Genomic DNA, 17,878 nt, shown 5'->3' on the forward strand with positions numbered 1-17,878 from the left:
AAAAAAAAAAAAAAAAAAAAAAAAAAAGAACAAACCCCACTAACTCCAGAAAAAAAAAACAGTACATCAACCACCACCACAACAAGAACCTCAACCACACAAACAACAACCACCTCCGCCATACAAACAAAACACCAAACCTTCCCTCTCGCCCACCCGCCACCACCCAAACACACTCTCCGGCTAACCGCCAATCTCACACTCCAAATCCAACAATTAACGCCGACCTCCCGTCGCCCGATCCCAATCCTCGAAGTCTACCAACCCACGCGCTTCGGCAAGACCGTGGGCGATGCGCCGCGCAAGTTGACCGCGAGGGATATGTACATTGTGCAGAGCGATGGGTATGCGCATCTACCTGAGGCGGAGGAGGAGCAGCAGCAGAAGAACCAGGGGGGTGGTGCTGTCGGGGTGATATATATGCCGACCAAGGATGAGAATAATAGGAAGATGGCGTTTCCGGGGGGTGGGGTGTGGTTTCCAATGGGCGAGGGGTGGGAGGTTAGTGTGACGGTGAGGGGGGGTTATCGGTTTATGTTTAAGGGGAGGGCGGATGGAGTGAGTCGGGTGGTGGAGTGGGAGAAGAGGGTGGCCAAGGGGAGGTCGTCGTCCGAGGCGTCGGAGGCCAGTGAGATGAAGCCGGATTCGAGGTTTACGCTGAATATTGCCGAGTCTGGACTGAGGCGACCGTGCTTGGCGACGTTGACGAGGCAGGGGTTGAAGGTTGGGGGGTGGGATCGGGCACAGAGGGAGTATTTGGCTTCGTCATTACGGTGTGAGAATGAAGTGGAGGAAGATGCAGCGCTGTATACGTCCATCTTGACGATGGGAGTCTATGTGGCGGCGCAAGAGGGTTGGTTGAATCAATATCTCTAACGAGGGTTGTTATGGTCATTGGTTCTTCCATTGTTTCATTCTGATATATTGTTATTTCTACCCGGCTTAAGAATGTATAGCAAGCTTGATACCCCCCCCAAATCACCAGTTTACAATTAGTGATTGAGACCCAGTTCCACACCCTTGATCTGCAATGCCAATAGGCGTGAGTAGTACCGACACAACGCTAGATTGCCGCCCATAAACCAGAAGCCGGGGTGTCCGCTGCGCTGCCAGATCGTGCGCATCTCGCCTTCTTCGTTGTATCCCCAGACACTCTGGATGCGATCCGCTACCTCGTCGCCGAAGATGATGCGCGCCTGTGTTCTCATGTTCTGGTAGCCCGTCGCGAAGATGATCTCGTCAGCCTCCAGCTGGGAGCCGTCGGCGAAGCGCAATCCCTCCGGAATGATCTCGGCGATCTCCTGTCCCTGTTTCACCTTGATCTTGCCGTCGACAATGAGCTGACTGGCTCCCACGTCGATGTAGTAACCGCCACCGCGCTGGAGGTATTTTATGAGCAGACCTGCATCATCCGGTCCACGGTCCACTTTGAAGCCCGCCTTCTCCAATCCGTCCAGAATCGCCTGGTCATTCTGGTTTTCGACCGCGGTGACTTTCTTCTGCTGCGCCTTGAACAGTTCTGACGGAATACTCCACAGGAACAAGTCGGCATCTTCAACCTGGGGGCCACTCTCTTCGTACAGGCCCTTCAGCCCAATATTGGTGATGGATCCGGAAGAGACGACACATGTCGAACTACGCTGGACCATGGTCACGTCGTATCCCTTCTCAAAATAGTCATGGGCAATATCATGACCCGAGTTACAGGATCCGACCACAACTGCCTTCTTGCCTTTGCTGTTGGGGTCCGCACCGGGGAACTCAGAACTGTGACAGATGCGCGTCCCCCGGAAAGTCTCAACGCCCTTGAAGTCAGGCAGGTTCTTCTTGCCCGAGTGACCAGTTGCCTGGATGACATGACGCGGATTGAACGTACGAGTCTCGACTGTACCGTCTTCCTTCTGTCGTTGGAGTTCAATGGTCCATACACTGTTTGCATCGCTCCAAGAGGTAGACTGGAGCTTGGTTTTAGTCCACACGTTCAGCTCAAGAAGCTTGGCGTAGCATTCAAAGAAATCTGCGAGTTTATCCTTGGGCGTGAAGATGGGCCAGTTTGCAGGGAACTGAAGGTAGGGCATGTGGTCGAACCAAACAGGGTCATGCAGAACCAGCTGGTGATAGCGCCTACGCCAGTTATCTCCGATGCGATCTTCTTCGTCAATGATCAGAGAATCGATATCGAGCATTTTCAGACGGGCAGCGATTGTCAGTCCAGCTTGGCCAGCGCCTGGTAAAGTTAGCTTATCCGGGGACAGAAGGAGGTCAGGAACAGTATACATACCCACGATTAATACCGTCGGGCTCTTCCCGTCATAGTTGCAATCAGCGGTGCGCCTATCCTGCCAATTCCGCCTATCATGATGCTCACCATGCGATACGCCCACCGGCCGGTGATGATTAATCTTCTCCTCACTCCCATTGACCTGCAACAGTGACGTGAAGAATGTGAAAATCTTCCACTCGCCATCCTTCTCGGCCAGTCGGACAACACCTCTTCCATTTCCTGTGTCGGTAGTGACCTTAATGAAAAATTGAATTCCGGTTACATCGCCAAAGGCATCGATAGGGAAAACAGCCGGTGCATGAAAGGCGGATGAGCGGTCGATTTCTACTTGTAGTAAACGGGGGTTTTCCTGTAGGAACTTGGTGATGTTCTCCTGGCCCTTGATGGTGCGGAAGTCCCATGTGAGGACGAGATGGTCTCGCCAGTAGCCATCTTCAAGGAACAGTTTCGAGATTTCCTGAGGTTGCTTCAGTCCCAAGGCCGTGTTCAGCAGTCGTATCACCTCCGACGCAATCTTGTCGGCGTCAATACCCGTTGAGGAACATGTTGCAGGAAACGTCCCTAGGGGAACGTTGAAGGAACCGGGCTCGATTCTGTCTCTTGAAGCGAGGGCCATTACGTTGTTCTCTGGTCTGATAGAGATGAAGAAGAACAAAGTCGGGAGAGATTTATGGGTGCGGGGAATAAGACGAACGCGAGGGCGGGGTAAATGAAGACAGCATGGACTCTTCTTCTTTATAAATCCTCTCCCATCACCCCACTTTGCCTACAGCTGTCCGTTGGAGCTTCAGCTGTACGCGGTGGTTCCACAGCACTTTAGTCATGGTGAGTACTAATCAGTGCGGTGGGTTTCTCTTCAATCACTCGTTCCTTTCAAAATTGCCCTCAAGCCACATTGTCTCACCATTGTGGAAGGACACTCATTCGCACCACAATCTTGCTCCAACCCCGGCTATTCTTTCTTCGACGAACAGAAATTAGGTAGACCTCCAGGGGCTAGATTCCAATAGCTACCCACGTACCCCTCAGTGACATCTGCACCATTGAGTTGTTAAGCCACTAGCGCTGATCCCTTACTATAAGAGGCATAGATAGGCTGCGACGCACGATTCTGGAGAGCCCATTACAGGGATTTCGCGCAGAAGATGTGTTCAGGACATCGGAGAATGGGTCTTACGGGGCACATAGTGGTTCCCATGTGACCGGCTGCATGAAGGCAATCGGAAGCACACCGGCATCGGGCCAAATCCGTGATATTGATGATATCCCGATATCCTGCACAAACCCCACACACAGCCTCCAACATGGTTGTTGTTGTCCTCACGACAACTACAAAAACAACAAAAAAAAGATACTCATGAGATGCTCCCACGCGGATTTGAACCGCGGACCTCATGATTACTAGTCATGCGCTCTACCAACTGAGCCATAGGAGCTTCGGATGAGATCTGCTTCCACGCGGATTCGAACCGCGGACCTCATGATTACTAGTCATGCGCTCTACCAACTGAGCCATAGAAGCTGATTGGATGTGCTGCTTTGCTCTTTAATGCTATATAAAATTTCACTAAAGTGAGCTGGAAGGATACGGTCGGACTGGATGGATCTGTACCGGACAGAGAACATCCTAAGCACCTTCTCCATCTGTGACCTACCGAGTGGTTGTTCCAATGGCTATATTTCATGGTTCGCGGTATATCTGCGGCTTTTATAGCTGACCAGCTTATGATTCTGCATAAGCATTTATAAAGTTATGAAAGGTTCACTCGGCCTCCTCTTCGGCAACTCAACCGGGATCGTTCATATGTTAGATGACCTGAGCTAATCTTTTTTTCAAGAGAAGTCCCACTTACTTGTATCGAATCGCATATCCCATCGACTGACTACTATACATAATTCGGATAAATATCCTCATCATCCCCGCAATCTGCCCCAGTTTCCTCCACAAGCTCACTACCGAACCCCATACCCGAAACCTTAAAACCAAGACTAGTATCAAACATCAAACCGCAATTCCCTCATATCAGTCCTCGATATTGGATATTCTCTACACAAGAAAGAGGGGTTTATCAACTGAAACCCACTCGACGGATGAGAATTAGCCAAATCAGCCAAGCCCGAGGATTCTCCGGCCCCCTCGACGAGTTGAAGATCACTGGCAGCGTGGTCGACGTATGGTGAATAATCTATCCAGTGGGATCCATATTCCGCGCTATACTGCATCCTGGGGGCGTTTCCTCATTGTTATTTGTTGTTGCGGGCGATACTAAGCCTCCAGGAGGCGGGGTGTACTGACGATTCTGAATTGAGTTGGCTATGGATGATTGTGCTAAGACCTTAGGCTGCTTTTCCAAAATATTATGCCCCCTATAAGTACCATCGAGGGGAAGGTGAGAAAAAATGTTTTCCGGAGTTTTCTGGTCAATCATCGCAATGGTTTACGGTAGAATACGATCTGTGGCCTCCACGGCCGCCGTGACGGGCCTTTTCACAGCAACTGTCGCTCAGGCTGGGAATTGCTCGTCATCTGTAATCTCCCATCCATCTATACCTGAAGGGCAGGTCTTGAATATCTCTGCCATTCCGGTATCGAATTATGCATACAATGAGTCTACACTAGACTTCTGCAATGTGACGGTTACATACACCCACCCAGGGAAGAACGATACCATCCATGCCACCGTCTGGCTCCCCTTCTCTAACTGGAACAACCGACTCCAAGGCTCCGGCGGAGGCGGATTCGCCATGAGATCGGAGGATGCTGTCCTCGCGGCAGCTGTGGCCCAGAACTATACGGTCCTAGCCACGGACGGAGGCCACGACATGAACTCGCAGAGTTCAGCATCATGGTCCCTGGACGCGTCAGGGAATGTGAACATGGCTTTACTGGAGGATTTTGCCTACGTTGCTCTCGGCGACGCCGCGACGATCGGTAAACAGATCGCCACCAGTTTCTACGGTCTTGCTCCGCGGTTCTCGTACTGGAATGGGTGTTCGACAGGCGGCAGACAGGGTCTGATGCTCGCACAGCGATATCCAACCGCGTACGACGGTATCATGGCCGCCGCCCCGGCAATCAATTGGGCGAGTTTCCTGGTCGCGGAGTTCTGGCCCCAGTTTGTCATGAGCCAGCTTGGCACTTTCCCTCCGACTTGTGTCTCGGATGCTATTACTGCTGCGGAGATTAAGGCATGCGATGATATCGACGGGGTTGTGGACGGGGTTATTTCTGCGCCTGACTTGTGTGATTTTGACCCTTTTACTACGGTTGGCACGAGGGTCAATTGCAGCGGAGTCAGTGTGAGCATCTCCGAAAAGGATGCGGAAGTGGCCAACAGTACATGGGAAGGACTCAGGTCTTCTGAGGACAAGTTCCTATGGTACGGACTTGAGAAGGGCACGCCCCTGTCAATGGGCGCGTCCAGTCTCGCCGGGACCGTATGCTCGACACCGTTCAACTGCACCGGGTCTCCGTTTGCTATTTCTTCAGACTGGATTCGTCGATTTATCCTGCAAGATCCATCCTTCGACCTCACCACGCTAGACCACAAAGCCCTCGATAAAATATTCACTCTTTCGAAGGAAAGATACAACGACATAATCAGTGCCGATAATCCAGATCTCTCCGCCTTCAAACAGGCAGGCGGGAAGATGATCACCTGGCATGGACTCTCGGACACATTGATCTTCCCCAAGGGTACAGAACAGTATTATAAACGCGTGGAAGAGAAGGATTCATCTGTGCGCGACTTTTACCGCTTTTTCAAAGCCCCAGGCGTACATCATTGTTCTGGCGGTGTGGGACCGGTCCCTGTTGATCCGTTGAGCCAGGTGGTAGATTGGGTGGAGAATGGTGTCGTGCCTGAGACTGTTGATGCTCTGGCTGCTGATGGACGGACGAGGAACTTGTGTCTTTATCCACTTGTTTCGGTGTATAAGGGGGGTGATGTGAAGGATGCGGCGAGTTATCGGTGTGAAGAAGGTTATTAGTGATTGTATTTAGGTAGATTTGCTACCGAGAGCTTTGAATGGGAATTTACATAAGGATTATATTTCATGAAGTTCTTATCGCTTATGTGCAAGAGGCATGTACGGCAAACAAAATCGAGCTACTGTTTTGCATTTAACCACGGCTGCCAGCCTGCCACGCACTTTTAACCTTCAGGCCTATTGAAGTCTTAGTATATACTATTGTATAGTAGATTTACTATTAAAACTATTAATGAAATTTTAAACTTATAGCTTAACTCTAGATCTTGTTAAAAAAAAACATAGTTGTGGTGTAGCAGTGGTGGGATATCCAGAGCCTAAGCCCTAAGCTTAGGGGTTACAGGCCAACAATACCCTCCCAAGATGAACTATTTTATTAGAGATCGTTCAGAGGAAGATACCCGCACCTTTACAATAACGATTACTCCTCACTTTGACGCCGAAGGCGCACATCCCCTATCCATGCAGCAAATCCTCTCTAACCCAAGCTGCGCAGCCCACCAACCTCTTTTCATTTTTGAGACAAAATTCGGAAATCTCCCCGCTCATCCATTCCCCGAGAACATGGTAGGGGCATATGACGAAGCCAGGTCCCCTTCAAATCTACTTTACTTCGAAAAGTGACTCCCCAGACGAAGAATCGCGCGTGAACCGCAATACCGCCGGAGATGTCACTTTGCAATTTCACCGTCCATTCCCGAAAAGTAGACATCGCAACCCCAATAGGCCCACGCGTCGACATGCGTCGTGATCAAGGCGGCGTCTGTTCCGACGGAAGATGGCTCCTACCACGACCGGCAGTCGAACGTGAGGATTGCAATATCGTCGAGTGGGATCTCGCACAGGCTCCGGAAGGAACGCGCGCCGTATGGTCGTACGGCGAGGGCCCTGGACCGGTGACCAAGGAAGGGAAACTGGATGTCGTTTCGAATTCGGTCTTTATGGTTGGGCCGATAAACAGTTACCCCGGGTACTGGTGGTTCGTCTGGTGCGAATATCTACTGGTTTGGAGAATTGCCGGAGAATTTACAGCGGCTGAATCAGTATAATCTTTCGTTGTTTCCGAAATTGGCTGGTGTGTTCCAGCGGAAAGATGCTTCGTACCGCGCGTTTCTTCGGAATACTGTTAGAGGGTTTGGTGGAAGCTTGTGTCTAGAGAGTTATGTGCTTGAATATGACGGGATGGGTTGGAAGGAGACGGATGAGGATTTGGTTTCTCTTTTTTCTCATGAGATGATACATAGCTTCTCCCTTATGAATCCGGAGGCGGCTGGGTATGATAATGGATGGTATATTGAAGGTAAGCTCGGTTTTTTGTGTTTGTGGATCTGTGGGTAAAGTGATATAAGCTGATGATTTTAGGGGTTGCTGAGTTTTACTCGATATTCCTTCCTTATCGATTCGGTCTTCGCGGATTAGATTTTCTGCGGAACAGACTACACACAGTCTTGCTCGAATATGGAACAAGCCCGCGAATTGAGATGGATGCAATTGATGCTCAGCACGAGTTTCTACAATGCCTGGTATGCAGAGCGGGTCCCATACATGCGTGGCTGTGTCTATCTTCTGCAGATTGATAGTTTTCTGAGGAGGGTGACTGGTCAATTTGGATTCGACCAGAATAGCCCTTTGGATGACATAATTGTCGATATGGGCAAACGCTTGCATCGTGGGAAGCAGGTTTGGGCAAGCGACTGGTTGGAGTATTTGCGTGCATTCCTAGGAGAAGATATGGATGTCTCTGAGGATTTTTGGAGTCTGCTGAGAGGTCAGGTGCGAGATCTGCGCGCTGTAGTGGCAATAAACAAATACTGGTCTTTGTCGTCATCGATGCAGGAGATTCTAGAAACTGGCTTTGACAAGTCGAGCAACAGTACACGCATAGTTGCTGGAGTTGTTCCTGGTTAAAGGGCTGCTCTTGCTGAGCTGGAGGATGGAGATCACATTGCGACTTCGTCGCGTATAGGTCTATGTGATTCATCTCTATCCGCGTACTATGAGCTGGTGATTGAGCGGGCTGGTGAGAGAATCCAGATCTCCTACTGACCGCGCTCATTTACCAAGGCTAGAGTCTGGCAATTGGTGCAGTGATTGGGTGAAAAGCTCAAGTACGAAGGTCGTCCTGGTGCACTGTAGTGGGCATGGGAAGAGTCTTTAGAGGCGAGAGAATACTTCTTGCTTAAGGTGGAAAGAAAATCTTGGCCGCGACAATACATTGTGTAAGTTGAACAGGAGAAGATCTAAATTTCGCTTGCTTCCTGGCGGAATATCCATATAGTATTTGTCAAGATGAATGTTCTAAAGTACCATTTTACCCGCGACCTGATATATGATTCAGCCCTACCGAAATACACACGATATATCTTGATATACACGGGGTGTTAGCAACGACAAGGTCCCACCAACGTTCCTGTTTTCCCTTCCTCACGCTTAGAATTCTGAGTGGATAGCACTAGTATAATTATGGATTAAATGGCTGTGGCATTATATAGTTGAACTGCTATAGTGAAACTAGAATTGATATGAAACCACTGAGTAGACGATAGTTGGATAGGATATTATGGAACCAACTTGAAAACCGGGGAGAAGGCTGCCCTACGAAGTAAATATACAATAGTATCACCAGCGATTCCAATCCAAGCGTCGGGGTGTTTAGCTTTCAGCTTGAACTAGGTACTCCTAGGCATATTTGGTGAGTATGAAAAAATAGATATCTGGGTAATTGTTCGATTGGATCTAAATATAATACTCTGATTATTCTTAGTACATAACTGGTACGTCTGGATGTCGTGTGCTGCCTTAATGAATGATATGCCTAAATAAAAAGATACTCTTCAACAACTAGCATCATTGGTCTAGTGGTAGAATTCATCGTTGCCATCGATGAGGCCCGTGTTCGATTCACGGATGATGCACTTATTTTTTCTTCCGCATATTTGTTTGGACTTTTATTAGGTCTATTGTCCGTTTGTTCTCTGGCAATGTATCTTTCTGTTCTCTGCCCCTAGATATCAATGAAGCATCCTTTTTTCTAGATGTATATATAAATATGTATGTACAAGAAAAATTAACCGAGTGTCTAACCCAGCCCAGTACCATATGCACAATGCAAGTATTCACAGTACTATATACTATAGACCAAAGCCTCCCGGCGAAAAGGTTGGTGATACAACCCTTTCCCTTTCTCTCAGTTTCACAGCATACCGACTCTTCCATCCCATCCTTCCCAGCGCCAAGGTCTCCAGGGTCTCCGTCTTCCCACCCCAGAGTTTCCCTTTGCCGTCTTGTCGCTGCACAGGCGGGATCCAGAAATGTGTGATCACCGCACCGAGAATCATGCACACACTGAAGACGATTAGAACCCAGCCGTGGCGGATGATGGGCTCGTCACCGAGACCCGAACCGAAGTTGAAGTGTGCGGAGAAGATTTGAACGAGAATCGAGCCGAGTTTGCCAGCGCCGGCACTGATTCCATGGCAGGTGGCGCGGTACCGGGTGGGGAAGATCTCGGCCGGGATTATGTAGGTAGTTGCATTGGGGCCTGATGTATTTCACGTTAGTGTTCGTTTTGCATTTTGGGCTTTCATGGAGAGTCCATACCGAAGTTGAAGAAAGCCTGGCCGATGATGTATAAGGCCACGGCTACAGCACCTTCTTTGTGGACGGTCAGGAACATAGTACCCAGGGCGATGAAGAGGGCGGCCAGCGCCAGGAACCCATATTTTTGGAGTGCGACACGGTCAAGACGGTGGATAACGAGAATCAAGAGTAAGCCCCCAAGGAAACTACCACTGTTGAGGATGACAAGGGCATGCGTTGAGCTATCGAGAAACATCTTGAAAACATCGGCATTCGGACTATCATCCGTCTGCCAGACAGGTGCTGAGCCATGGAGCTTGAGGGAACCCCATGTCTTGGCAAGAAACTGTGGGTTTGAGAGGCCGATGCCGTAGAAACCAAAGTCGAGCAAAAGCCAGGACAGGGAGGTAGCAGCGAGAGTGCGCCAATTTCCCTCGGTCCAGAAATATTGTGTGATGTCTTTTCTCGTCAAATGCCAGTGAGAGTTGAGAGTGGCGGGCTGGAGAATTTCTGTCTGCGAGTGTGATCGATCAGAGAAGCATTGACTCGTCATGGAGATCGCTGGAAGGGGCAGGTTGTGCCAACTTTCTGTTTCCAAGGAGGGAGAGTTGTTCGGCTCGTTAAAGAGGGTAGTTGCATCGAATTCTGCCTGCACGGGGTCGTCTTCGATCTCCAGCAGGAACCGGGGACTTTCTGGGATAATGAACCGGAAGACCGTTGCGATTACACCAGGGACCACTCCGATCCCAATGACCCATCGCCACATGATATCTACAGTGCGGGTCAGGTCTTCGTCTCCTCGACTTCTGCTGGCGGCGACTACAATCAATGACACGATATTTCCGGTGATCTGACCGAGCGGCTGCATGAAAAAGACCGACGCCATCATTCGCGCTCGATGCTTCGTGGGTGCAAACCTATTGGTAGGTTTGTTAGCTCCTGATTGTGCGAATCAAACCAAGCTGCACCTACTCAGATGTGATGACCGCACTCAATGGGTAATCAGCCCCGACGCCGATGCCAACCACAATTCTCCACCATATCAGCCACGCATACACACTCATACTATGGTTTACGCCATTTGAGGCCATGACCACACCGAGGGTCGAAGTGATCAGGAGCATCAACTCCAGACCGTACATCTTCTTGCGCCCATACTTGTCTGCTAGATACCCAAATAATACTTGCCCCAGCATGGTACCGGCCAAGGTGGCAATGTTGATATTCGTGAGTTTCATGGAAGACGGATCATCTCGCCAGTAGACGTAGGATAGCATCGGGAAGGCCATGTTACTTGCAAATAGCTGCGGAGAGAAGAATCATGTGTTAGTCATGACTGATCCGTCATCGAGTCCAATAGCTTCATATTCAACTGACTGTATATCCATCGAGGAAGAAGCCTACTCCGGCTACAAACACCACAATCCATTGATAACCCTGTCGATCGATGGTTTCGTAAACTTGTCGCATGCGGACATGACGGTCCTGGATTCATGATGGTCAGTCTTCTGACGGTAACGGATTCCTGGATCCGATGAAAGACTCCACCTGTTCATGCTCAAAATCCCGAGCTCGATCGGTTTTATATAGCCTCGAGCGGAATTTCGTCATTTTGGATCTTATCACACTGGGGCGTTTCTTATCTCAGGGGGGCGGCTCATTTAACAGGACGGATATCCATAGTATAAGTTATGACAGATGTGCCATTGATCGTCAAATATGATGTAAAGAATGCGGCTTGAACATGGGGCTTGAGGATAAGGGGTAGGGAAAAATTGACCTGGAAGAAGAGCATTGCAGATGAGGGTGGCATGGTTACGTGACCCGACGAACAAGGCTGGACGGACAAAGTTCAAAGAAAGAAGCAATTAACAAGAGAGTGGGGGTTTGGAACAGAATAAAGTTGCGATCCACCGTTGGTAAGTTCCACCATTGGCGTGAATTGAAGCGGATAGCTCAACGTGCTGCATTAGCTTCCGTTTGGACATGAAGCAAGGGCCAATTCTTTTCCCACGTGCGCCCCTGAGGTGCGTACCTCAAGGTCTGACTGCGGTTCTTGCGGTTCCTGCGGCCCACCGATCACGAGCTTCCTGACAAGGATGTTAATAATAAATTAAATGCGCGTCGTTTCTCAATGCACGCAATTTCCACGAGCAGCCACTAAGAAACCCCTGTGAGACACCGGACGTGTGTGATGCGATGTGATGGGCTCGGTTTTCTCGAGACCAGTTTACTCCTTCGAACCAACGCCAGTGTGTGTGCCACGTGCTTTCATAACTTATGATGGTATTGACTATACAGGGTATATGTAGAGTATTATACTAGGTCCAGTGTAAGACAAAAAAAAAAAAAAAAGAAAAGAAAACCTCAAGGGTACCTCCGACAGAATCCGCCCGTGGAGCATGCCAGCGCTCCGACTATTACCGGATTCTAGAACCTCTTGTGTAGAATCAAAAACCCCGCAGAAAGAATCTCTAATATATGAGAGAATATGCAATATTCTCGGTCCGAAATCATGTAGAAAAACAGGATCATCGAATGGTAGTTATTTTGCGTGGTCTGCCAGAAATTGACAGAAGGATAAGCTATCTGGGGAGAATCCGTTAATATCCAAGTTTCGGCCCGAGTACCTGAAGTAGACATACCTCCGTGGTCTAAAAAATGGATCTGGAGATTTCTCATCTGGGAGAGGTAATCAAAATTGGGTAGAAGTTGTAACACAACCGGCCGCCCGGCCTTTTTCGGCGGTTGGACACTTTCGATGCAATTCACTAACTCGGTCAGTGGTTGGATTCTCCCCTCTCGAATTCTGCCCACTACCTACCAGGAACCGAGACATAGCGCTTTAGCTCCTTGCGTTGCGAATTGGCGAAAAACAGCATCACTTGTTTGCCGTTATAGCCACGCAGAATGCGTAGATTCTGACTGATACATTCTTCTCCACGACCTTTGGATTTGGCCTCGGCAATTCCGGCAATGAAAACGAGCTTGGCCGCGAGGATGAGCTCTTGAAAATGTACGCAATCTAGTAGGATGGATCAGTACGCGTTTCCTGAGTAGACCCGATCAGTCCTACCATTCCAATCCTCAAAGGTATAAGATAACTGTGATGTGAAAACGGTATGGGCGGTCTGGATGGTTTGTTCCTCCATGAAGGAAATCCTTAGAGAGGGTTCGTTGGGCAGTTTGGGGTGTTCTAGATGTGGGACGGGGAGTTTCGTGGTGTTGACTACGGCGTAGGAAGCTTCTAATCAGCCTAATGCCCCCGTAGTTAAGAATCCTGGTCACTTACAGGTGTGCACAAAGGGCGTCTGCTGGCCAACAGCCCCCCCAAGCTCTAAGGCCCTTAGAGCCCCTGTAGCATCTTTGCGAATATCAATATATGTGTAGCGAAGTTTGAAGAGTTTGTGACTTCGGACGAATGAGCTGTACTGGCCCGTTAGATAGTCACACTGGGAATCCGTAGCAAGGGTGATCAACCCACATTGTCACAGCAGGGTTCAGTGGTAATCGGATTACTTCATCGTACAAAGACTGGCATGACGCCTGTCGCGATCTTCCCGGAGACGATGTTGCGGGGCTGATGGGAGGAAGCGGGAAAAAAGAAGTTGATATGAAACTAGAGGATGAGGACTGGGTCGAAGACGAGACGGTACTTTCTCGTCGGACAGGGGGGAGAGGCCAATCCTCCGCCTCGAAGAGAGTTTGGCTCATGGCCAGAAGATAGAGATCTTAAAAGACCGTTCTATTAACACCAACGCGGCGTTGATAACTTTGCGTATTCGCTGTGGACTCGACGAGCTGGCGATCTTGCGGGCCCCCAAGAATTGATCGACATGCAGGGGCAAATATGAGAGCTCGACATCATCTTTCCCAGCGCCGCCAAAGTTCTTCAGAATTCAGGAACCATTCTGACAATAGATTCCCAACGTCCGTTGTTTGACGTGACATTTTAAATATGAACTCTGTCCCTCCATGGGAACCGGCATAAGGGCGCCGATAAGACGAGGGGTCTAGCACAGCCAGCCCATTGGCGGGAGATCCGCAACAACGTGCCTGAATGGATGGCTGTTATTGAAAGATTTCGGTGGGACCCGGTGGGGGGCCACGCTATGAGTGGTCCATGGGGGGGGGATGATATATAGGCGTAGCCGTGCTCAACTCGTGGGAAACTGCCGCGCATCGTTCGAGAACATTTCTTCCATCGTTTGATCCGCTTTCGTATATCTCTGAAGCTGGTGAGCTCAGCTGGTGGTTTCGGAGTAAGAGCTTTTGACTAGTGTAACTAACCATGAGTGGAGATGGTAAAAGGTCTCGTCACCTGCTACTTAACTAGTCGAGTCAGGCCGGGCACATGGCATGACTGGCATGACTGGGGGGTAAAGATCGGTCAAATCATTGTCCTCCCCCGATTGAACTTGTCTTCTTCTGGGGAATTCCGTCATTTCTAACTTTCCAAATCATTTATTATTGCTCTCTGCTATTATTGACCGAGACATCCTTTAATATGCTTTCATGGGGCTTTTTTTCTCTCCTACTGTGGAGTCTTTAATTATCCCCAATCTTTTCGTCTTTCTTTTCCCTCTTTCTTTAAATTATATTCTAAAATTTTTTATTTTTTATTTTCCTTCTGTATTTTAACCGATCTATTTCACTAACGTATAATATCTCTTCTTTTATCCAGACAAGCTTATTCGTGAATTGAAGGTGACATTAGTAATCTAAGGGATATAAATATCTAATGGATGGCCCGTTCTAATTGGGGTATCCGAACGAAAAACCCAAAGCTGTATGCAGAATTTAACAAACACCAGCCCGAAAGTCGTAGTAGGGCCAAGCAAACTTTGAAGCATGAAGAATCGACAGATCTATGGGCCACTTAGTGACCATGGAAAACCGAAGGCTTCAACCGAAGGAACGCCGACATGGAACGGACAGGGTAAATGTACGCCGAGCCATGTTCTCATGAAAATGGAAAAGTTCAGAAGAATTAGGGTAAAGGGGTATACAATATGTTCAAAGATGATCTTAAAGCCATGTTAGAGGGTTGCTGCCGAAACTTGTACAATTTCACACGTCGTAGACGAAAGTGGGGAGAACACCACTTACCTGTTGGCACAAGAACACCATGCGGTAGAACAGTCTCTTGGAGAGAGGTCATTATGATAGTGAAGATGGAAGGCATGGCTAAACGCGACTGTATCAATGCATAGAAAATGTATACCATCAATACCTGGGTCAGACTTAGACAGCCGGCTGTGATGCGTGAGACGATGACGAGTCTCGTCCCGCCAGCGGGCATGCGGCTGAACTGTTGTCCCCGTTCGCGGCAACGCTCCCCGTATTCAGTGAGAAAAGGGCGGTCGCCAAGAGATAATGGCCCCCTTTTTAAGCGGGACTGCCGAGACATTTTCCCGCTTCACTTCCTTCCATCCTCAAAGGCTGTCTCCAGTGTCCTGTTCTGAGGCAACACGAACTTAATGGAGGGGCTTCTGTGCAATGATACGATAACTTGTCGTCACCAGTCGCATGTTGTCCATTTTGACGAATGCTTCTCCGTCCAAACATAGACGGTTGATTAGTGTTTTGAAGTGTTTCGGGAGCACGTGAGTCTTGACCAGACCCAGGATGAGCTGTCGCATGGATCGGAAGTAGAGGTCAACCTTTGCGATCAACGGGGCTTGCAGTCCACCGACACTAGCGTTGTCGGAGCGAGTCACTGTGAATCCTGCATCGGTGAGAGCGTTCTCCAGGATCTTCGGAGTAGGTGTGCCCACCGCCCCAATAAGCGGCTTTACTCGGCGCATGAGCTGGACATGCTCAGAGTTCGAGGGGTCATAGTCAGGCAGACTGACCCAGTCCAGCATGGAGAATCTCGCTCCCGGCTTGAGTACACGGAAGATCTCGCGAAACAGAGCGGGCAAATCTTTGCACAGACTGAATGCCTGGATCTGATAGAACGCGTCAAAGGTTGCATCTTCGAACGGGAGAGGAAGGCTGTTGAAGTCCTGGACGATGAAGCGGTTGTCCTTGAACCCAAGCTTCTCGTTGTAGGAACGGGCTTGGGAGATTTGATTAGGGTCGATGTTCAACCCGGTCACATGTGCACCCGAGTATTGGGTCATGTGCGCAGCCACGCGGCCGCGACCACAGCCTAGATCCAGTACCTTGTCTCCGGGCTTAAGGTTAATATGTTCGGCAATGGACTCTTCATACAATAATTGGTTTTCCAGCACGGTCGCCTTCTTGCTCATGAATGGTGGAATATACATCTTCTCGACGTCGCCAAGAGCGCAGAGGTGGTTTAATACCCCATAGTACGACTTGAGGCAATCACCGACCTTTTCTTGATAGTTGGGTCCTAGCTCTTCGACCATCTGCTTCTCATTGGACCAGTCTAGGTTATATATGACATAAGATGCCATGAAGTCATCGACTTGCTTTGGGGTCAGATGTTGGAGATACCGGAAGGCGGTCCAAAAGGTTTTCCACCGCTTAGGAGAGGCGGAGTTGTGCAAGTCTGGCCGAGTCGATGGGACGCTGTGCACGGCCAGATTTTGCTTCTCAGTTGCAATAACATCCAGCGAGCTACTCTCAGAGCTCCGCCCGGACTGGCGTGATGCCAAGACCGTTTGAGTTTCCGTCATAGTGTGGATATTGGATGTCGCGGTGGAAAATGCCACAAGTCAGGGAGAAAGAAAGACAGGTAGGATGGTAGTTGGGGTGACTAAGAAAGGGAGAGCTATATTGCTGTCAGATAAGCCATGCCAGATGGGACCTTCAATTAGAAAAGCGAGGGAGGAGCGGGGCTAGGTCAATTTATAAGCATCTCAAAGAATTTTTCTCCAAGGGCGACGTCGGGGGATCCTCATATTATTGATTTGCCATATGACCTGCCATGGATAGTTAGTGACGGCCACTGTGGATTATTGTCACCAGATCTGGAAGGCATCGGAAGTGTCGGATAAGGCAGGTCGAAGAAAGGAAGCGCGGCAGGGAGCGGCGGGCGACCCGGAAGTTCCTGAGATACCGGGGGGTGGTTGTCCACATCTCATTGCTGGCTGGAACTTCTTACTGGGTTGCAACCCCGATTTGATGACGATAGACCAACGATGAGTCAAAAGGATCCAGGGTCTGCAGGCCACATCACAGACTTCGCTTCCCCTCTTGATCGTCAAAGGAAATTGCTTTGGTTAGCAATCGTTATAAATTAGTGTCCCTCACCCATGAGGTAGTACCTGGCCATGTTAGCTAATTGGAAAACGACCATGATGCAGGCTCACCGAAGCAGTATCCCAAGCTCATTTGCTCCCTGTGATTGCCAAGAGCTCCAGTATGGTGCAGCTAGTGAGGTGCGCAAAGACCCATGCAGCCTCCACCGGGATGAGCTGATCAATCATCATACTGCAGTAGTTCTTGGCGGTCAATGCTTGATTGATTGACTAACACCCTTAGTGCCCTACATAGTAAGGGTTGTGCCGTACTACCACGGCACGAGCAGTCCTTCTTACTAACAATCATTGCCTTATAGGGATACATCGGGTCGGGAACCGGATAATTCTCCCTGACACTGGACTGTTCGTGTCCCTTTTAGGGCAGAGTTTTTCATTATCGTTCCCACTTCGACCACTTCGACCACTTTGTGTCACATAATATTTCTAAGCAATTCACCATCTTGGCGGCTCTGACGGAGCGGAAGCGCCCGGATCAGGCAATTCTTCCCGGTCTCGGACTTTCATCCGAGTATCCGATTCCGTTCTTGGCCCTTTTTTTTCCCCTTTCCTTTTGTTCCAGTATAGCCGTATATCCGCTGACGTAATTTTCGATCCTTCTGGGCGGTTGCGAAAAAGTACGTTGGGACAATCTCGGAGACTTTTTATCTTTCTGTTCTCTTGGGGAGGGGTGGAAAGGGGAAACCTTGTTCTGTAATCAAATTGGAGGAAACATGAGCAAAAGGTAACACGTTAAACATCCCATGCCCTCCCAACGGTCCAATCCAAAGGTGTCCTGGGTGTGCACCTGCCG

The 17,878-nt window shown here is 49.4% G+C and overlaps 8 protein-coding genes and 3 non-coding genes across 11 annotated transcripts; 4 read left to right on the forward strand and 7 right to left on the reverse strand.

Moving 5' to 3' along the window:
- Positions 1-321: 321 nt before the first annotated feature.
- Positions 322-876, forward strand: BDV38DRAFT_286341 (uncharacterized protein; the record flags this gene model as incomplete). Its single annotated transcript, XM_032060644.1, has 1 exon — positions 322-876. One exon carries the CDS (start codon positions 322-324, stop codon positions 874-876), a length of 555 nt encoding a protein of 184 aa, XP_031909927.1.
- A 116-nt stretch (positions 877-992) lies between these two features.
- BDV38DRAFT_295821 (uncharacterized protein) lies at positions 993-3,336 on the reverse strand (the record flags this gene model as incomplete). The annotated part of the gene is made up of 2 exons (XM_032062780.1): positions 2,282-3,336; positions 993-2,227 (listed from the first exon to the last, which is right to left on the reverse strand). The coding sequence occupies exons 1-2, from the start codon at positions 2,898-2,900 to the stop codon at positions 993-995; spliced, it is 1,854 nt and encodes a 617-aa protein (XP_031909928.1). The 5' UTR covers positions 2,901-3,336.
- Positions 3,337-3,647: 311 nt separating this feature from the next.
- On the reverse strand, positions 3,648-3,720 carry BDV38DRAFT_t187. The gene has a single exon. It is a non-coding gene; the product is annotated as a tRNA-Thr (tRNA).
- A 13-nt stretch (positions 3,721-3,733) lies between these two features.
- Positions 3,734-3,806, reverse strand: BDV38DRAFT_t186. The gene has a single exon. It is a non-coding gene; the product is annotated as a tRNA-Thr (tRNA).
- Positions 3,807-4,021: 215 nt separating this feature from the next.
- Positions 4,022-6,452, forward strand: BDV38DRAFT_256982 (Tannase/feruloyl esterase). Its single transcript, XM_032055562.1, has one exon. The coding sequence runs from the start codon at positions 4,685-4,687 to the stop codon at positions 6,272-6,274; it is 1,590 nt and encodes a 529-aa protein (XP_031909929.1). The 5' UTR covers positions 4,022-4,684; the 3' UTR covers positions 6,275-6,452.
- A 185-nt stretch (positions 6,453-6,637) lies between these two features.
- On the forward strand, positions 6,638-8,320 carry BDV38DRAFT_295823 (uncharacterized protein; the record flags this gene model as incomplete). The annotated part of the gene is made up of 7 exons (XM_032062781.1): positions 6,638-6,864; positions 6,896-6,963; positions 7,001-7,234; positions 7,287-7,574; positions 7,637-7,797; positions 7,847-8,170; positions 8,201-8,320. 7 exons carry the CDS (start codon positions 6,638-6,640, stop codon positions 8,318-8,320), a joined length of 1,422 nt encoding a protein of 473 aa, XP_031909930.1.
- A 798-nt stretch (positions 8,321-9,118) lies between these two features.
- Positions 9,119-9,189, forward strand: BDV38DRAFT_t184. The gene has a single exon. It is a non-coding gene; the product is annotated as a tRNA-Gly (tRNA).
- A 216-nt stretch (positions 9,190-9,405) lies between these two features.
- BDV38DRAFT_286345 (phosphate transporter) lies at positions 9,406-11,464 on the reverse strand (the record flags this gene model as incomplete). The annotated part of the gene is made up of 5 exons (XM_032060645.1): positions 9,406-9,815; positions 9,875-10,770; positions 10,826-11,157; positions 11,231-11,338; positions 11,402-11,464. The coding sequence occupies 5 exons, from the start codon at positions 11,462-11,464 to the stop codon at positions 9,406-9,408; spliced, it is 1,809 nt and encodes a 602-aa protein (XP_031909931.1).
- An 878-nt stretch (positions 11,465-12,342) lies between these two features.
- On the reverse strand, positions 12,343-13,686 carry BDV38DRAFT_178063 (uncharacterized protein). The gene is made up of 6 exons (XM_032052035.1): positions 13,338-13,686; positions 13,146-13,279; positions 12,930-13,082; positions 12,678-12,878; positions 12,499-12,624; positions 12,343-12,442 (listed from the first exon to the last, which is right to left on the reverse strand). Exons 1-6 carry the CDS (start codon positions 13,565-13,567, stop codon positions 12,399-12,401), a joined length of 888 nt encoding a protein of 295 aa, XP_031909932.1. The 5' UTR covers positions 13,568-13,686; the 3' UTR covers positions 12,343-12,398.
- Positions 13,687-14,496: 810 nt separating this feature from the next.
- BDV38DRAFT_178061 (uncharacterized protein) lies at positions 14,497-15,324 on the reverse strand. The gene is made up of 2 exons (XM_032052034.1): positions 14,963-15,324; positions 14,497-14,721 (listed from the first exon to the last, which is right to left on the reverse strand). The coding sequence occupies exons 1-2, from the start codon at positions 15,261-15,263 to the stop codon at positions 14,654-14,656; spliced, it is 369 nt and encodes a 122-aa protein (XP_031909933.1). The 5' UTR covers positions 15,264-15,324; the 3' UTR covers positions 14,497-14,653.
- On the reverse strand, positions 15,325-17,137 carry BDV38DRAFT_178116 (class I SAM-dependent methyltransferase). The gene is made up of 2 exons (XM_032052036.1): position 17,137; positions 15,325-17,091 (listed from the first exon to the last, which is right to left on the reverse strand). The coding sequence occupies exon 2, from the start codon at positions 16,498-16,500 to the stop codon at positions 15,331-15,333; it is 1,170 nt and encodes a 389-aa protein (XP_031909934.1). The 5' UTR covers positions 16,501-17,091; position 17,137; the 3' UTR covers positions 15,325-15,330.
- Between the last annotated feature and the right edge of the window lie 741 nt (positions 17,138-17,878).

Source organism: Aspergillus pseudotamarii, assembly GCF_009193445.1.
Source record: "Aspergillus pseudotamarii strain CBS 117625 unplaced genomic scaffold BDV38scaffold_60, whole genome shotgun sequence".
In the NCBI taxonomy this organism is placed as follows: Eukaryota; Fungi; Ascomycota; class Eurotiomycetes; order Eurotiales; family Aspergillaceae; genus Aspergillus; species Aspergillus pseudotamarii.